The following is a 17,471-nucleotide window of genomic DNA, read 5'->3' as shown; positions in this document are numbered from 1 at the left end:
TCTGCCAAGGAGAGAAGAGAAAGAAAGGAAAGGGGAGAGAGAGAGAGAGAAAGAAAGCTCGGAGAGAGACGTATCAGCGATTCTGTTCTCCTCTCTTTCTCTCTCTTCCTTTTCTTTCTCACTCCATTGTGTGTTATTCGTTTTTTTTTTTTGTTTCCTTTTCTTTTTTGTCTGCTGAAAAGAAAAATTAACCGAATCTGCTACGACAGCCTCCAGAATATCTTGTTGTCTCGCCCAATTAGTATCTTTTCAACAAATAATAAAGGATTATTTATTATTTTATAGCTATTTTGATGAGCTTATAAAAAAAGTATTCGATTTATTTCTCTGTTTATATTTTGCATGTTTTCACTTTCAAGATAAAATAATGTACTGATTTTGCTCAATCAACTGACGAATTTATTTTTGCATATTATAAATAAATTTGTAACCAAGCACGAATTAAGTGTCACGCTAAAAAAATCATAACAATTTGTTTTAAATTGAGTTATAAAAGTTGTAATTTTAACGAATCATAACAATTTGTTTTAATTGAGTTGTAAAGTTGCAAATTTATCCATTAATGTTGATACAATTTTATTCACCAACGATAAAAAGTTAAATATATCAAATTAGGACTTAAGCTAAAAATTATATATATTTAATATAAATTTAGAATTAAAGAGGTATAATTTGAAGAATATCCAAATTTAGTATTTTTTTAATGAACTTAAAAAAAATAAAGTTAATCTACATATATATAATAGCAAAATAGCAAATATTCCCTTAATAAAAAGGCAATCTTTAAAGATTTTTTTTTTTAAGAATGCTTAAAGTGTCTAATGACGTGGAAGTGGTTGACTGGCTGAAAATAATAACTAATCTTTTTAGGTTTACAGTGGATTAGGACAAGGAGAGAGAAGGAGAAGTCGGCGGTGGTTGTGGGATCGCTGGTAGTGGGCACTGGGCAGCCCATTTTGCCGCAACCAATATTTGTTGGCTATTGCCAGCTCAGCTCATCTTAATTGTGGGTCCCTTATAATACACCACCTCAGAAATATTATTTAATAAACACATTAATTGCATTGCAATGTAAAATATATCAATTAATAAACTCAGCTCATCTGCGTTTTTATTTTCTATTTTTACGTAATCTTATATGCAGATTTGATAAAAAAAAATTTTAATTTACTGATATATCGAAAAAGTCTCAAAAACTTTTAATTACTTAGTAAAATATTAATTACTCTCATAAAAAATTAATAACTACATGTGGATTTTGTAACAACTCAATAAAGTTAATGTTTAAAATCTTACATCAAGGAAAAGTATAATGTATAAATATCGTTATGTTCATTAAAGGCTTAAGTCCAGTTACGCTAGTAATTCTAAAAAAAAAAAAAAAAAAAAAAAAGGTGCCATAGATATTACACCTTCCAGTTATGAATGCCATAGTGATCGGTCGTTTTAAGCTTTTCTAAAGGACATATTTTTTTAAACGAAAATTCTTCACGATGAATAAGGATGATTTTAAAAATTTATCATTAATTATGGCCTTGTCCATTTTACGAATTTGAGTTTTCAGTTTTAAGTTTCTTCAGTTAAAAGCTCTAAGAAAATATTACATCTAACTTTTTCTGCTACAGTTAAAAACTCTTAAAAAATATCACATCTCAACTTGAATTAAAAACTCAAATTTGTGAAGTGAACGAGACTTATATGTACACACATATATTCAGGGAAGTATATATCTTTTAGTGAATACTTATATACACAGATTATTTAATTAGTATTCAAAATAAATTTTCAGAACACCTTATTTATTTTGTCAAAATACTACTTTCATCTATTTTATTATATAAGTATCAACATACACTTAACTGCTTTCGAATAGAAAACATTATAAGAATAACCATTATTTATTATTATCTTTTATTAAAAAATATTCTGGTAGAATATAAAATTTATTTTGGTAGAATATAAAAAATATCCTGCCAAAAAAATATTCTAAAAAAGATATTCTAGCAAAATATTAATGACATATTATAAATTTTAAATTAATAGCGGACATAAAATAGTATTATCTTTTTTCATATTTTTAAAAATTTCCCTTTATTATACCACATTTTTCCCTTGCGTCGTAAAAAATTGTCTAAAAATAACTGGTTAAATTTTTGTAAGTACCGAAACTATCCTGAATAATTTGTATTATTTAATATTTTAAACATTGATTCTCTAAAAGTGTAATTTTAAAAACTTCAAAAACAATAAAAGTAAAAAGAAAAAGAAAAAAAATTCCTAAATGGCACAAAGATTTTTTAAAAAAAAAAACCATATCTTACCCCACAAAAATTCGTTCATTTTTAAAGGCTTAATTTTCACCCCACAATTGTTTTTGTATACTAGAAGGCGACTTTTAGAATAATTTAAGATATGAGAGGCCAAATAATAGAATAAACTTTTTTATTTTTTTTTGGAATATGAGTGATCTAATTATTTAATGATAATTGTTTGAATAACCTTTCAAAAAAGAAGGTTTTTTTACATGGACATCCTCTCAACTTTTTAAGTTTGGTAAATTAGTCTCTTAACTTTTCTCTTAGCAATTCACCCTTTAAATTTTAAAATTTATTACAATGTTGGTTAAGTTGAAAACGAAGTTACAAACTTGGATGATATTTTTCACGTGAGTGTTTAATAAGGATAATCTTAGCCTTTTTGCATCAAATTGAACCCTTTATACACGTCATTAATGTTTTTTTTTTTTTAAAAAAAAAGAGGGGGAGCCCCAAATTTCCTCCACAAAGGTGAACTCCCAATTTCAAAAAAAATTTCGCTCGTGATATTATATGAGGATCAATTCGAAGCAAAAAGATGTTAGTTATCTTCATACACTTATGTGGTTAATACCGTCTTAAAATTTTAACTTTATTTTCAATTTGACTAACATTATAACGAATTTCAAAGTTTAAGAGGTGAATTGTTAAGAAAAAAATTAAGGGACTAATTTGCTAAACTTATAAAGTTGAGGGGGTGTCCATGCAAAAAGGTTAAAAAAGAATGCATACGCTTAATCAAATCTCTTTTGTAGAGAGAAGTTAATATTTAGTAGAAAATCTTGTATTAAACTACATTTTCAAGGTCTCAAGGTTTTAATTAAAATAATATTGACAATCATTTCCTATCCTATAAAACAATCTACAAATTATTTTATTATTATAATAATTATTATTATTGTTTTCATTTCTTTTCCATAAATAAACTTAAATGGACTCTGAAAAGGAATCTTGCAAGGGTGGAACATGCATATAAGAAATCTTAATTTAATTTAAGAGTTCTTTTCTACCACGAATAGACCAAAATAAAAGAAAATAATCATTGCTAAAGTAGGAAATTTGTTTTGCAACAATTATTAAATAATGACATTATAAAAAGGAAAATAGAATACAGGAATTGGAAGGGAACACGTAACATCATCCTACGTTCCTTACCTTATCGTCTTAACTACCATTTCTTGTGCAACTTATTGGAGGAATTTCATATTTTTAATTTTATTTTAGAAAAATTTATACTATTATTATTTGTTGATATTGTTGTTGTTATTTTGTTAAAGAATATGGTTGCTAATAGATTAAGCTTATAGTCATATTTAACTGCCACATAATCTATCAATGGAGTAGAGAAAAGATATTGCTATCTTTATTTATTTATTTATTTATTTAACGACGCCATTGGCTTTGAAAAGATTGCTTGGTGGTCAGATAATGAATAAATGTTCGGTAAGATCTTGTTCCCCAGCAAGCCGAGGCTCCAATATTGGTCTATTCGTGGTATTAGTAAGGCAGATCATGCTGGGAAATGAAAAGAAATGTATTTTAAAAGTATTTAACACACAGATGTATATTACAAAGAATAATAAAATCATAATAAAAAATTAAACAAATAAGAACACAAAATTTATACGGAAATAGTAGAAAATAGACTAATATAAAAAGTTTAAGTAAGTATATAGGTCAACTTTTAGTTATAGAAATTAATAGGCCATAACTTGTCAAGTTATGATTCATAACCAGACAAGTTATGGACAAACTTGTCAAGTTATGGTTCATAACAAGACAAGTTATGGACAAAAACTGTGATTTATAGACAATAACTTGTCAAGTTATGGTTCATAACCAGATAAGTTATGGACAAAAACAGTAATTTAGCATATTTATTAACTTATGTAAACTATTGGCCTATTAATTTTAATTCATCTCAAGTCTTGGCATATTTTCCTCTTTCTCCCAAATTTATAAAGGTTCACTTTCAATACGAGACTTAAATCTACGCTTACAAAATTAGTCGCGCATCTCTCAAATTTCTCCATTCTCTTGTTGTCTCTAAATTAGGCAATAATTGTCGGACAATACTTAGGCCTCATTAATTTCACCGATTCGAGTTTAGAATTCGAGTTTTGTTATAGTAAAAAGCTCTCAGAAACAGTCATATCTAATTTTTTATTACAGTATTACTCTTACATAAAGTCACATCTCAATTAGAATAAAAACTCAAATCAACGAACGAAACGGTTCATTAACGGTCCATTAAACCCTATAACTTAACACTGAGTGTTCATGCACACATGTCAATAAACATTTTTGAAACATTTGCAATTCTCAAATGAATAGCAAGCAGCACATAGCTTCCGATTTAACTTTTAATTTTCTTTTTTTTCCTTTTTCTTTTAATTTGGACCCACCCTTGAATGACTTGATATGATGTCAAAAGGTATTAATTAAATACTGATCCATTGATTGGGTTACACCAACTCTTCTATTATTCTATCTCAATCTTCCTACTTAAGATCTATATCTATAAAAGAAGAAAAATAAAAGGAACATCATTTAGAATAATTTATTTGGTTTTCAGTTCCATTTAGCAATTTTCAAGTTAGTTGGCTTAGGTGGAAATATAGTCAGAATGAGATAACGATTACGGAAGATTTTTTGTTTCTTTGGTAATTAACTTCAATACCTAATGCTCAATTTTGTGTTGGTTTACTGTTTTTTTTTTTTTTTTCAAGACTTGTCAAAACTACTTAAAATAAAAAGTATGAAAAGCATTTGAAGGAAAATTATGTTTGTTCACTAACAACACCATTAGTCTTTCCTTATCTTTCAACGAAAAATTCAAATCATTATCATGCTTGCACCTTTTTATTACTTATCAATTACCAAAGAGCAGAATGTGAGTATTTGTGAAGCTTATAATATGCTAATTAAACCATAAAAAGGTTAGTTCCTCTTAATTGTCTAAATAATCCCCTTTAAGCATAAAATGACGATGATGTCAGTCACCATTATGCTCAATGGAGTACACATCTACCACCATGAGGATTCAATCCCTTTAATATACGTATCTAATCCTCCACTTTTACATATTAAAACGTTATAAATTTGGTTTTTTTTTTCCTTAAGCTTATACAATGCATAAATAAGTCGTGACATTCCTAGAAGTGTTCCTAAACTTGAAAGAAAGACACGTGTGCATAGACTAATATAATATGGCTCAAAGTCATACTTTGGTATTCTTATCTCTATATACTAAACATAAAAGTTTGCCTCTTTTTTAGATGGTTATGGAAAGACTAGTTTAGACTTCAGATTCTTTCCACATACTCAGTGATCTTCAGAATTATTTGCTATAATTAAAGAGGTTAGGAGACATAAAGTATACCACTAAATCCCCTCCATTGAGTAGAAAAAATAAAAATAAAAATAAAGAAGTTTGCCCCTTTTTTTTCCTGCCACAAAAATTAAAGTTGAAAAGCAATTAGCAAGTACCTTGACCACGCATTTAACAGCAATTTGCGTGCCTTTTTCTAGTCAATTCAAAACTTCTTTGTAACAAACCATAAAGAGAGATTTAGTTTTGGTGTGAAAATTGCACTATTAACAAATGAGCGATGGCACAATTCTGGCATCACAAAAGTACTGTTTCTTGCTTATACAGATTTTCAGAGACAAAAAAGAAAAGTAAAACTGACAATTTATCAAAAACTGACAGATCATTAACCTTGTAGCCTAATTTGTGATGTGGACAAGAATTACCTATCACGTCCTGTATCCTCAACTAAAATAGCAATCAGTATGTGTCAAAAATTTTATCAATGCCTTACTCTGAGGGTTCATTTCCGAGCTGTAAAAAGTTGCGCCGGGCCGCCCATCTAGCCACGAGTGTCCTCATCCATGATTTTCGACAACTCATCTTTCACTTGATAGATACCTAAATGGCAGGAACTTGTGATCGAAGCCATAATCTTTCTTAGAATATCTTTGTACTCAATTGCCAGCTTTACATCCCAACTAGCCTCTTTCCTGCAAAGATGGATATAGCACCTATGTTAAACAATAATTTTTTATCGAAAACAAAGAACAACAAATGAAGGTTTTTCATCCGCTTTGTACATCAATTACAATAAGATGATTGAAGGGAAACTATATAACCTGGATAGGTCATCAAGATCTTCACCAAGATTATCCATCATGTTACCAAAGATGTCGTGGACTTGCTCGAGTATTTCAATTTCATATTCCAAGCTTCCTTGAAGCTAAAATGGTAAAGAACGAAGATTAGAAAAGTCTATCCAAGAATAGGAATAAACAAGATTCGAAAGCACAAAACAAAATCATGGTAAGGAAATTATATGCCTATTAAAATTAAAGGAAGTTGTAGTCTCAAGAATTCTGTCTAAATGAACATGCAACTCAAAGCTAAAAAATAAAACCCCTAAGATAATTAAAGTAAACAAAAGATATAGACACCTACAAGGACTTTAGTGTGCAGCAATGGGTTCTGAGTTTTCCTTAGCTTGTCCAATAATGGAGAGGGCAAGCCATAGTGGAAAATTTCATAGTTATTCGAAAACCAAGTACCCCTTGCCATGTGAGTCAAGTTGAATGCCTGACTGCCCTCGTCAAAATTATCCTCGTCACATTCAAGTTCTGCATGGGAAAAATTGCAACAAATATACAACTAAGAAGAAGGGGATACGCATCTTCGAGAAGAACTGATAAGATCACTAGACATCAAAATAAAACTCACCTAATGGGATGACGTCATATGGGTTATCTCCTTTTGGTACAAAGCCATAAAAGGTAACTAGATGAGAAGAAGAAAAGTTTCCATAGCTAAGGAAACATTCTTCTCCTTCATCACATGCTCTTGATAGACAAAATTTCAAGGTATTTGTTGTACAATGTACTTTTCCATAGCTTGTTATATGTGGGTATAGCTGTGACAAAGAACATTATAAGAGCAAGAAAAGAAGATGTCAAATAGAGGAGAATAGGTGTAATTCTTTCTTAACGAAAAAATGGACGATAACTAAAATAGCACAAACCAAAAAAACAGACTTAAAGAATAACAAGGGATCAAATATCATTTTCGCTGGTTGCTTTAACATAAACTATCATTTCTGGACAGCAGATGTACATGGCAAAACCAATTCACAGAAGCATGATTAGCTTATGCTAAGGATTGCAAAAAAATACTCCATTAAAAGTATCAGACAAAATTATGATATGTCCACATATACAGTAAGGTGACTTTCTTGTGATTCAACATTCCAATTACAGATACTTTTTCCCCTCATCCTCATTGCTACTATATTTGGAAAGTTTAGTGCATCCCAATTCTAAAAGTGTAAAAATGCGAAGGCAAAAAGAAAGGGTGGCAGAACAGAGAAGACAAATACCCAATGATTAAGAAAGCCAGCAACAGGAACTAAACAAGTCCTTAGCTCTCCATCCGGAAACATTATTTTCATGCTATTTGAGTACCAGAGTTCACACGCCCATAAGAATTGCTCACATGTAAACAGCTCTGGTGGAAAGATATCAGGATGCTCTTCGCATAATGAAGGGACAAGCTGTTCATACTGGTTTCGTATGTGCTGCACATTAAAAAAGAATCACGTCATATTACTTTTTAATCAAGTCAATAAGTTCTCCTTTAAATAATAAAAGTGCAAATAAATAGATTCCTATTTTGTGGGGTGAGGGAAATTTTTAATTTCCACTTCATCAATTGCAAAAACAAAAACTAAGCAATATTATATAGAAGAAGCATTTATATGTCAACATCGTCAAATTGCAACCAAACAACATTACGGGGGAAGGGAATATTAGAATCATGCACAATCTTGTTGTAAGTACTGAACTACAAATCCACAATGTGCCGGGTATATAGTAGATTAAGAGATTGATGCAGCTGTTTTAATATCAGAAGTCAGATGAAGCTCACTATCCTCATCCTAATGTAGAGCCTTGTTGGTATTAAGATTTCTTTCCCATCCAACAAGCCGTCCCCCTCTCTTATATGAATTCATTATTACCCTAATATGGTTTCATAGACATTATCTGATAGCAGAGAAAGATTTCTGCTGAGAATGTAATTTTGTTCATATTCCCACACTCTTGTTTAATATACGAATAAGAGAGAGATTTCTTCTCCTCTATGCTTCTAGATTCAACTAAGAGTTGAGCATACGTGTTCTATGCCTAGCCCATGGGCCAGGAGGCAGGGCCTTGACTCTATGTCATCACGCCAGCCTGAGCAACCTGAGCCTCGGGAAGGCCAAGCAGGTGGACATAGTCTAAGTTACACCTCTATCTATTACAAGTCTAAAATATAGATTAATTAGAATATAGAAAATAAAACAGGTGGACATAGGCTAAATTTATTGCTTCTCTATGAGCTGCTACAGATAAATCATTTAAGAATTTTCCACTATCCTTCATATTGCTTAGTCGGGAGGACATTTTGGTTTAGTCTGTTTTAGGAGTTTTCTGGTCTGTAATTTCTGAATGTTGGCTGATTATTAGTGTGGTCGTATAGTCTATTTGTGCTTGGTCGTTGTTCTTGTATTTTTGTATTTTTAGGATGGATATTTCATCCGTCCTAAATCTTCTATAATGTTTTCATTTGTTTAATAAAATTTTCATATCCTGTCAAAAAATAAAATAAAAATAAAATAAAATAAAGCAAAAAACATCTAAGAAGCTGCAAAATTCTGTACGACTATTGCAACTTCTTCTACTCCAAAACATAATAACGTTGAAAATCACAGATTTTACCAGTACACTGGATCTTTTTGGTCAAGCTATCAAAATGAGACTACAGGTTGGGGTTAGGCAAAACAATGCAAGTTTCCTAAATATATAAAAGAGTACACATAAGAAGCTACTGTTAGCCTTCATCGTCTAAAACGCACTGTTTGGTGCTTGCCTCCTCTTTTTCTTTTTTCTTTTTTTTTTTTTTTTTTCTTTTTTTTTTTTTTTTTGCCTTTCTTTTCTTTGTTTGCTTTGCTTTCTTTTTGTTTTTTGCCCTTTTCTTTTTTCATTCTTTTTTTATGCTTCTTTTTCCTCCCCTTTTAACTTTCTTATTTCTTTCTTTTGTTTTCCATACCCTCTTAAATCCCACATCCTATACTAAATCTTAATCTGAAATCTTAAACCTCAAATTCCAAATACATAAAAGAGTCGACATGTAGCTATTGTTTATCTCCTAGTAGTCCAAAAGTTTGAGTTTTAAGCGTTTTACCTTTTTTTCCCTTTCATTTTTTAGTTTAAACTCCTTTATCTTTTGATTATCTCATAATTTATGTTCATCAAATAGTCCAAAACAGTAAGTTAGTTTCAACTCTTTTATTTTCTTTTTTTGTTATTTCACAATTTATGTTCATCATAGTAGTCCAAAACAGTGAGTTTTAGGTGATCTACTTTTTTTATCACTTTTTTCTTTTTAAGTTTCAACTCCTTTATTTTATTTATTTACTTTTTTTACCTTATAATTTAGAGCGTTTCATTGTATTTCTATGACTAAATGTCCCCTTAAACTATTATTAATGTGCACTCTTTTTTCTCTCTAAAAATTAGGTGTGAGGAATTCAAACTCTATACCTTATGATGGAGTAAGATTTAAATTTACCATTTAAAATATGTATGCTACCACGTAATATACACTCGTTTTGAGTTCTTAAGTAAACTTTTTCTTCTATTTTTTATATATATTATTATTCAAAATTCTACGCTATAAAAACTTTAATAACAACTCAATACGTGCATTGCACATACTTAAACTAGCTCCAAAACTTAAACGTTTAATAGAACTATCACACTACCTCTTTTGCTTCCATTATCTCTTGCAATAGTGCAGTCTCATCCAAAAGCACAAGAGCGTCAACTCCAAAACTCAACCCTGTAGCATTTTAGAGGGGGTTGAAGGAAAGGAGATGAAAGAACGTAGGATACCAATTAGACTAGGCAAACTATTATTACAATATCCTCCATAAATAACCATTCTTCTTTCCACAGTAAACAACAATAAAAACCGTGCAGCATTAAACACAATAGTTTCCTACCATTCATTTGTTCTTAAAGTGCTTATTACACATAAAATAATATTGAAAAGCCTTTTAGGGGATAAAAAATGACCCAAAACAAAGAGAACACAATTATATTAACTGGCAGCTCTTTACGCTCTATTTTTCTATATTATTCAGAAAATGCATGTATAGAAGGAAGTTCGTTCTTGAGTTACTCAGAAAAGTAAACCCATAAGCAATTAATATTTAGCAACGTTGCTAGAAAGTATATTTAGCGATATTGTTGATGCTAATAAAACAGATCTTTTCGAAACGATGTAGTAGTTAGAACTCTGAGTTCACGTATTATATTCCAAGGCCAAAACAACAGCAGAAACATATATCATCCTGCAAAAGCATCCATGCTGCTTCCTCAAATCCGTTTAGGTCAATAAAATTATTTTTCCAAAAATAATGAGAAATTTTTGCTCAAGTTTTCTGCCACAACTTTAGTTTTGAAGGAAAAGATTGTAAAGCATTACGAGTGATTCAACTCGTTTTCATAAAACTGAGAAATAACATATATTTCAGATTCAAACAATACTTGTTATGATACCACATACTTGACTTCAAACAACAGGAATAATGAAATGAAGGTTCTACAAAGCCAACTATCGTTGCTTTTAAAAGACATTTCTTCATAGATGTATATTGAAAATTTATTTTCCACCACATTTAACTTCCACCAATGATTTTTTTTCAGCACTTCACCAAGTATACTTGCTAACATTAGCACTAGAAAAAAATGATACTCAGACATCAATGCTAGCACCAGAGATGCACACACACACACACACCCCATCAAGACAATGATTAGCTATTGCAAATTAAGAATGTTATCCCACCTGTAAGGAATTCTTCTGGCAGTGTGTCAAAGTAGACCTTAAATTTTGAATTCGCATTGTACTTCTCCTTCATGCTCCACAGCAGCAGCATTGTCTCAGAGGACATTTCCTTCTCTTCCAATATATGATACTGCAATAAGAAAGGCAAGCAATAAAACATCCAAGTAACCTGGGTTTTCTATGCTACTGGGTTTCAAAAACTTTTAATTGAGTAGGAAGGACAACTCACATTCAAATGTCATTGACATGTGGATAAAGCGAGGCACTGACATTGTTTGTAACTTCAAAAATATATGAAAACCAAAAAAGTAGGAGGAATGCAGACTTATGATTACATAACATGTACACTTATGGATAGTGACCATTGTATGTCTGTGTGTACTTATACACGTGTGTACTTATACACGTGTGTACATATGCATGTGGGTGCATGTATGTATGCCGTATGCATGAGTGTGAACTTGCACCTGTGTAAGGATTTTCATAGAGGAAGAGGAATTTAACTAAAAGATTGGAAGTTTGGTAATGGAATCTGAGAGCAAGAAAAACTAGTAACCTGGCTATAAAAAACAAGGTTATGCTACTTGATAAAGAATCGAAGATCCAACAATTACATCCATGAGAGAGTGGTGACATACAAAATATGGACTGAAATGAGAGGAATAAAAATAGAAGATTGCTAGTTTAACAATGAAGTCTCAAAGGAAAAACAACACTTGGCTACAAAGCGACATTTTGATCAGCAAAGATTCAAAATTAGTTCTGGTATAGAGAGATATGCATAAAAATATCAATAGGACAAGTGATAAATATCATGGATTTATATTCAATTGAATTTTGTATTCAATAACTCCCACCTAAGCCACAAGGTGGCGGCTTGAAGTCATAAAGTTTGAATTATGCCTTTATAGCTGTAGCTGCTGCAGGCTTCTAATATCATGCCCTTGATGCATAGCAAATATGTTTCTCTCTCCTTTTGGGACTACGAATTTCCTTACCTAAAATATACTTAAACCACCACACAAGATTATGTTTTTCTAGAAGTTGACTTCTTCACTTCATGTGTTTATGGAAGGAGTACCTTCATTATGCGACAACTATGGCAATCCATATCATCAAAGGTACGTATTCAGATTCAGTTGGTCTATTGTTTGTTTCTTCTTCTAATAACAAGGGGTGAGATTGTGTCATAAGCTAGTTTCCTACCCAAATGGAATAGTCAAATTGGGTTTATCTGCACCCACTCATTCCGCTGAAGATTTTCTGTGGGAGATCCCCATGATATAGTACTCCTTCGGCAACTTCACCAAGGGTGATAGCAAATTTGCATGTGATACTTCACAGCAATTGTCCTAAGTAGCTCTCTTGGATAAGCTCTTGTACGAACTGTCTTAATTCAGTTCTTCAACAAAAAAGATAAGTCACAAGAGGATCCTCTACCTTCACCTAGGTAGCTTTAGAAGCCACCTAGAACACATTGATGAACGAACTAAAGACGTGTGTACTTATTTTTTTTTGGACAACCGTGGTGTCCGAGACCTAGCCCGACTAATCCACGAGATCCATGCAAAGCGCTCCCTCCACATGGATCGAGTAAATCTCAGGCCTTTGGCCCACTGGCATGGCCCCAAGGAATTGATAGTACTCAATGGGCATCGAACTTTAAACCTAATGCTTCCTAAGGCACTAAGTGATTCACCACTGAGCCAACCCCAAAAGACATGTTTGTACTTACATAGCTGTTTGAAGGGGCTTCACCTTTTGAGCACTTTTAAGGCTAGACTAGACGGGCAGGGAGGTGAGAAATTATTTGCATTATGGTCTAAACAGGGACCAAGTAATCATTGTATTTATTTGTTTCTATTCCCTTATCCATTAAAATAATTTTAAATACAAGCAATAGGCATAAACTTGGAAACTGATGGAAATGTATAATTAACCGTACCATGTCAGATTTTTTCACAAGCTTGTCAGAAATTATTAAAGAGGTAGGGATCTCCAAAGCAGTGTCCCCAACATTCAGATCTTCTCTTGCAATGGCACCTCTACCAGCTCCTTCCACATCTGCATGATGAATGAGGCATCAGAAACTTGATTCATTTGCAGATTGCCCTTCCCTCTTTCTGTATAAACTTAGCCATTTATTAAATTTATGAAAAAATAAAAAAAAAAGTTGACAGTTCATACTCCCAAGCCTACCTCTTCCCCTGTCGATCATGAAGGACAAAAAGGTGAAACTCTTCTAGATTAAAAAGAAGGTGACTATAACATCAAAATACTGATTACTTACAAGCAATGCGCAACCTTGATGTCATGCCATTCTCTACACCCCATTGTAACAAGCGGTTTTCTCTGTCGCAGCAGTGGTCTTCTAGGATCACAGACTCCAAGTTATTCTCAATCCGTAATTTATCAATCATACCAGCAATAGAAGCGCGTAACTCTTGCAGGATATTCTTTTGCATTTCTGTACAATCACAAAGTGAGTTTTCAACTAGCCGGAGGATTGAATTGAGAGATGCTAATTCATTCCTGAAAGAGTAAGAGTCCACTGGTGAGCTTGCATCATCTTCCAAAAAGTAAAGCTCCACCTGCACAGCCCATACAGAAAATTCATATTTCAGTCAGATACTAAGATCCTCCCTTTTTCAGCCTGAAAAGACCAGGAAGATATCAGTACCAAAAGTTTCAAGGAACCAAAGAGGAATATATAATTCAGACGATATAGACCAAGACAAACTTTATCTTCTCTCGCCCAAGGACAAAAATTTTATTCTTGTTCTCAATTAGAAATCCTCAAATTTATGTCCCAAGTAAGATCTATCAAGCAGACACAGGAAAGTAGCAAAGTACCTCATCTAAGTTTATGATTCTTGTTATTTGAAGCATTTCATTCAATGAAGCACTAATTGAATCAGGGAGTGATGAGCTCGTGATGCGTATTTGTTCCTTGGTATTAAATCCCTTCTTTTGTAGCAAGTTCTACACAGCAAGAAGAAAATAGTGAGGATAGCAGCAGCAACATTTGCAACTATATTGGAAATAGATGCCCTTCCTTAGAAAGGAAATAAGAGTGAAAAATTAGGAAAAACATAACGTATAAGAAATCATGCCATTACAACTATAGTTAACATGCTAGTAGGTCGGAACTATTGATGGAACTGCTAAATAGAAAGCATCCAACACGGACGCGCATCAATAAATTATTAGGCTATTATTTACGTATATGTTATAAACCTACGCCTAGAGTGCAATGATGTTCCCCATGCTATGGCGATCGTAACATCATTGACAAACATAGAACTCGCAAATCCACCACTTGGCATCAGTCCAGTCTCACATTTCTTACTGTTGACTATCAGTATAATCTCAATACAAAATCTCTCAATATTACAATGAATGAAATGAAGTGTCATTCTAGTGTGTAATATAATCTCACCTTCTTTTCATAAAAAAGGGAGTCACTTTCCGGCAGTTCAAGAACAAATGTGCAGTTATCGTCCAACTCTACAGCGTTTTGGGTTAACAATGGCTACAAATAAAAAGAAAATGAAAACAAACAAAGAACCAATAAGCACACGCAACAAAACACAAGAAAAACAACAATTTTGCCCTCGCAAACACATAAAACCGATGGAAATGTGGTTGCAGACTTGCAGCATAAAAATTGCACTCACACACACAAAAGTAACGATATAAAAACATTATTTCATTAAATTTCTTCATATCTAATAAATAATTAGGCTTTGACTGACTTAGATAAAAGTTATAAAACCAACGTCTAGAGTTCATGACATTTCCCCACATTTCTTGCTATTGAGTATCACTATAATCTCAATATGAAACCTGTTGATATTTCTATAGTTCTCACCTTCTTCTCACGAAGAAGAGAGTCACTTTCACGCGGCCGTTCAAAAACAAATGAGCGCTTATCTTCCGACTCCGCAGCTTTATGAGTTGACAATGGCTTCAAGTCAAACAAATGAAAACAAATAAATTGCCCATTAGCATTTAGCACACACAATGAAAGGCAAGGACACAAAAGTTTTGCCCTCGCCAAAACACAAAACTGCAATGGAATGTGGCTGTACCATAAAAATTGCATGGTGTACTTTACTGTTTATACATATACATATACATACATATAACATGTACATATATGTACAACAATTTTATGCCCTAATTCTGGGTTTCTATTCCTAACAGCAATTACTTACACGATATATATATATATATATATAGGAAACGAAAAAAGATCTCATTTTTCCTACCAATAAAGCGATAAACGAATACAAATAGTCTAATGAAAAGCAAGAAATAAAAAATGCAAAACACTAAACTAAAAGGCAATCTGATCAAGAAAATGCGGAACATTTTCTTTTATATTCCACTTGGTTGCTTGGAATTTGTGCATTGAAAAAAAAGGAAAAAAAAAAGAAAAAAGGAACAATTTCAAGAAACACGAAGAAAGGGGGGTTCAAGATTGAAACCGAAATGACTGCAGCGAAGACGCGAGGTTTCGCATTCTGTGCTTGCCGGTTTCTCGGGAACCAAACAGAAAATTCAAAGAAAGTCGCGAAGTTCCGATTCAGATTACAATCGGAAAACGTAAACTTGCAAGAAGAGAAGGAAAAGAGTTGGTTTAAAGACTGGAGAGCTTACCTTGTCACCCTCCATTGTTGAATCCCTCGAAACAAAATCAGCTTGGAGAAGCGAATGAGAGAGAAAGTAAGAGAGAGAGAGAGAGAGAGAGAGAGAGAGAGAGAGAGAGAGAGGAATTTAGGCGGCAAGAGTTGAGTAGGAAATAGGCAGTAGTGAACTTCTCGTTTGTAATAGTTGTTTTGTTTAGAACAGCTACAACTGGAATTTTTTTTTTTTTTTTGGAAAATATGACTTTGGTACCTATATTTTTAATATTTTTCAATTTGGTACTATATATTTGGAAAGATTTCACTGAGGTCTTATCTTAATTTTAAAAACATCACTCAAGTACTCTTATTACCTTTTTTAAAACATAAAATGCCAAATTGGTTTTTTCTAACGATTTTTTTTTATTTCTGATTATAGTACATGTGAAATAATTTGTTTTGGTTTATTTTTTTTAGATTTTTACGCTTTTTGGGGATATTTTTTTATTTAATTATGTTGGTGGACTAAAAAAGGTAAAATTGTCATTTAGATCCCAAACACGAGGACATCAAATTGACAAAATGCCAAAAGATAGGGCACATAAAACAGAAATCGAAGGAACTTTCGTACTTTTAAATAATTTTGAAATAAATATTTACTTAATCCGCTAGCAAAAGGTATTCTTAAAGTTTTTATCTACGTATTATTCTACATTTTTTTAAGTTTTTCTTTTTTCTCTCTTATTTTTATTTTCTTTATTTTTTCAGTTTTTCCTCTAATTTTTACCATTAATTTTAGTAATTTGGCAACAGAGAAATTTTAAATTTACATAAAAATATTCTTTTTCCGAAATTTCTATCATTGATTTCTATTTCCAGTGATTTAGGTTATTTTCCTCATTAGTTATATAATAATAAAAAAAGGAAGAATGAGAGAAATATTATAACAAATCTTTACCTTGTTTTTACTTTTGTTAATTTTGAAATCCAAAAAAGTTTAAAATTTATCCAGTCGAATATTTACTCTATTTAATATCCATTTTATTAGATTTGCTTATTGGCAAGACTTTTCAAAATATATGTTGGAGAAGGGTATAAAAATTTAGAGCAAATATTTTAGGGTGTAGATATTAACAACATATAAATCACAAAACCGTCCGAGTTTGCTATGGATTAGAAGGTTGAGGATCTTATTCTCAATAGGGAATGGAATAAGCCATTTATTTAGTCTAGTTTTTGGCCAGTTGACCATGAGATTATCATGAGTATTCCCTAGAGCCAAGGTTTTTATCATGAGTATTCCCTAGAGGAGTGTACTCGGTATAAATTAGCAATGAACCTTCGAGAATGTTCAATGGGCTTGAGGGAACGTGGTGATAAGGGGTGGTGGAGTGAACTTTTGGGCCATAATGTTCCTTAAAAAGTCAAAGACTTCATGTGGCAAGGAGCTAGTGATATTTTAGGGCATCGTTTGATTCGAATTTAAATGTAATTTTATATGAGAGTTTTTCACTATAGTAAAAAAGTTATATGTGATTTTTTGTGAGAATTTTTAACTGTAGTAAAACTCAAATTAAAAACTCAAATTGATAAAATGAACGAAATCTAAGT

General features: G+C 31.9%; 1 protein-coding gene across 1 annotated transcript; it reads right to left on the bottom strand.

Moving 5' to 3' along the window:
* Positions 1–5,903: 5,903 nt before the first annotated feature.
* LOC21396026 (histone-lysine N-methyltransferase setd3) lies at positions 5,904–15,957 on the bottom strand. The gene is made up of 13 exons (XM_024163968.1): positions 15,895–15,957; positions 15,104–15,199; positions 14,672–14,764; positions 14,086–14,214; positions 13,523–13,823; positions 13,178–13,296; positions 11,233–11,362; positions 10,145–10,221; positions 7,718–7,915; positions 7,066–7,255; positions 6,790–6,965; positions 6,468–6,571; positions 5,904–6,338 (listed from the first exon to the last, which is right to left on the bottom strand). Exons 1-13 carry the CDS (start codon positions 15,907–15,909, stop codon positions 6,188–6,190), a joined length of 1,779 nt encoding a protein of 592 aa, XP_024019736.1. The 5' UTR covers positions 15,910–15,957; the 3' UTR covers positions 5,904–6,187.
* Positions 15,958–17,471: the final 1,514 nt, after the last annotated feature.

Source organism: Morus notabilis, unplaced genomic scaffold (assembly GCF_000414095.1).
Source record: "Morus notabilis unplaced genomic scaffold, ASM41409v2 Scaffold571, whole genome shotgun sequence".
NCBI lineage: Eukaryota > Viridiplantae > Streptophyta > Magnoliopsida > Rosales > Moraceae > Morus > Morus notabilis.
This window is presented reverse-complemented; position numbering and strand designations above follow the sequence as displayed.